The 1711-nt window shown below is 49.7% G+C and overlaps 1 protein-coding gene across 1 annotated transcript in view; it reads right to left on the bottom strand.

Moving 5' to 3' along the window:
• LOC104081137 overlaps window positions 1–939 on the bottom strand; it is a gene marked incomplete at its 5' end in the record, with an annotated part of 16300 nt that extends 15361 nt beyond the window's left edge. Inside the window, 2 exons of the mRNA XM_009583762.1 lie at window positions 595–817; window positions 848–939. Of these exons, the coding sequence (XP_009582057.1) occupies window positions 595–817; window positions 848–939 (315 nt within the window). The remainder of the gene's footprint in view (window positions 1–594; window positions 818–847) is intronic.
• Window positions 940–1711: the final 772 nt, after the last annotated feature.

Here is a 1711-nt window from a genome sequence, read left to right as displayed (position 1 = left end):
AGGTAATGCCGATATACATGTATTTCCCTCTGGATCTGCCCTTCCTTTCTTTTTCTTTCCTATATAACTCGGTCGTGTTGCTGATTAAGCATTTATGGGTCCTGTTCACTGAACGTCATGCAGGTTAGTGGCTTAAGCTGGGACTACGAGCGGCAGTTTTGTAATCCCTATCTTGGTTTTTCCAGTGCCGAGCCAGATCTTTTCCCAGCCTCTTGCCTGCACCAGCACCCATTGCCGTACCTGGCGCGAGGAGAGAGATGCCTTCCTGCACACAGTAATAAACCCGCTAAAAAATACCATCCCTGGTTATTCTTAACCTTTACATAGGAAAGCCTTCCTGATTTGCGCTTCGTCTCCGGCAGTGAAACAGAATATTCTGTTTGGTGACTCCCAAAGTACTGGAAACGCTCTGCTCGGGACAGGTTTGCATAGTTTTGTAGATGTTCTTGTAAAATGGCTTATGACAACTGATGTGCCCTTTGTCTGGCCATCGCCTGTCAAAGAGGGGCTTCAAGGGATGGAAATACCTGGAGGATGTGTTGATTGTCAGGTTTCTAAATGAACTTCTCGGAGCTCCTTTGAGATGAGCAGTACCAGTCGGCATCTCTCCATGCCGAGGTGTCAGCTCCATCTAAATAAACAACATCAACGCCGCTGTCCTCCATTTCTTTCCTGTGTTTTAAGTACATGGGCCAGACGTGTCCATCAAAGAGACCCGGTGGGTCAGGAACAGTGTAGTTGCTTGTACTTCTCCTCCTTTTGCATTCATTGTATGGAACTGCCAAGTAGTAGCGTATGTCAAATAGGTCTATCAGTGGTCATTGCCTCCATATCCAAGGAGTCCAACACTTGAAGAAGTCATCCTGATGGACCACACAGCAGTTGGGGAGCGCCTTGATGATTCTGTTGGTCAAGGTGGTTTTGCCACCGTTGGTGACGCTGCACGGAGAGGTGAGACCGAGGCGGGAGAACCGCGTTAGAGCCGCTGTGCGTTATCTCCTCCTAATTTAACAATAATGCTTCACACGGCGTGTTTTTGGTTCGGATGCTTCTGCCCGCTTTGCGGCAAGTTTGCTGCTGTCGGCACATCGAGAACCCCGCCGCAATGTAATCGAGCTGCAGGCAGAGGCTGGCTGATGTTGGAATCCAGGTGCTGAGCTCCCCTGTTGGCTTTGGCAGCATGAGCTTCATTTCTAACCCACATGGCCAGACGTTCCTCTTGGTCCTAATGCTGACCCCTCTTTAGAGAAAGGGTTGGTCCTCGTTGCCCCTGCCAGCCTCACGTCTGCTTCTAGCTGTGTTTTGGGTCAGGGCGGAGGCTGCTGGTACGGATGCGTGAGAGCCTGTGGTCTGCTGACGATTATACAGCATCAGTTTCTAACTTAAGCGCCTAATTTCCCAGAGAGTAATAGCCCGCTGCATCCCTAAAAAATAATGGCTGGTGGAAGGTGTATTTGCACAGCCTGTGCCAAGTCAAGCTGAGGTTGCAGCCTGCATTGCATGTGTAACTCTAGTGACTCCCCGGAGCAGGACTTTAAGGGTTCCCCAGATCCTTTTCTTGCTGTCTTTAGCCCAAACCCCCCTCTCCCTACATCTGAATATTCAATTACATGAACCCTTTGCAAGTGGCTCAGCAAACACCTCCGAGAGTGGTGAGAAAGAGAGACCTGTAACTGTTAAACCTCGGCACAAACAAGAAGGCAAGGAGCCG

This window comes from Fulmarus glacialis, unplaced genomic scaffold (genome assembly GCF_000690835.1).
Source record: "Fulmarus glacialis isolate BGI_N327 unplaced genomic scaffold, ASM69083v1 scaffold21890, whole genome shotgun sequence".
Lineage (NCBI taxonomy): Eukaryota > Metazoa > Chordata > Aves > Procellariiformes > Procellariidae > Fulmarus > Fulmarus glacialis.
The sequence above is the reverse complement of the archived record's forward strand: the minus strand, read 5'-3'. Positions and strand labels throughout refer to the sequence as shown.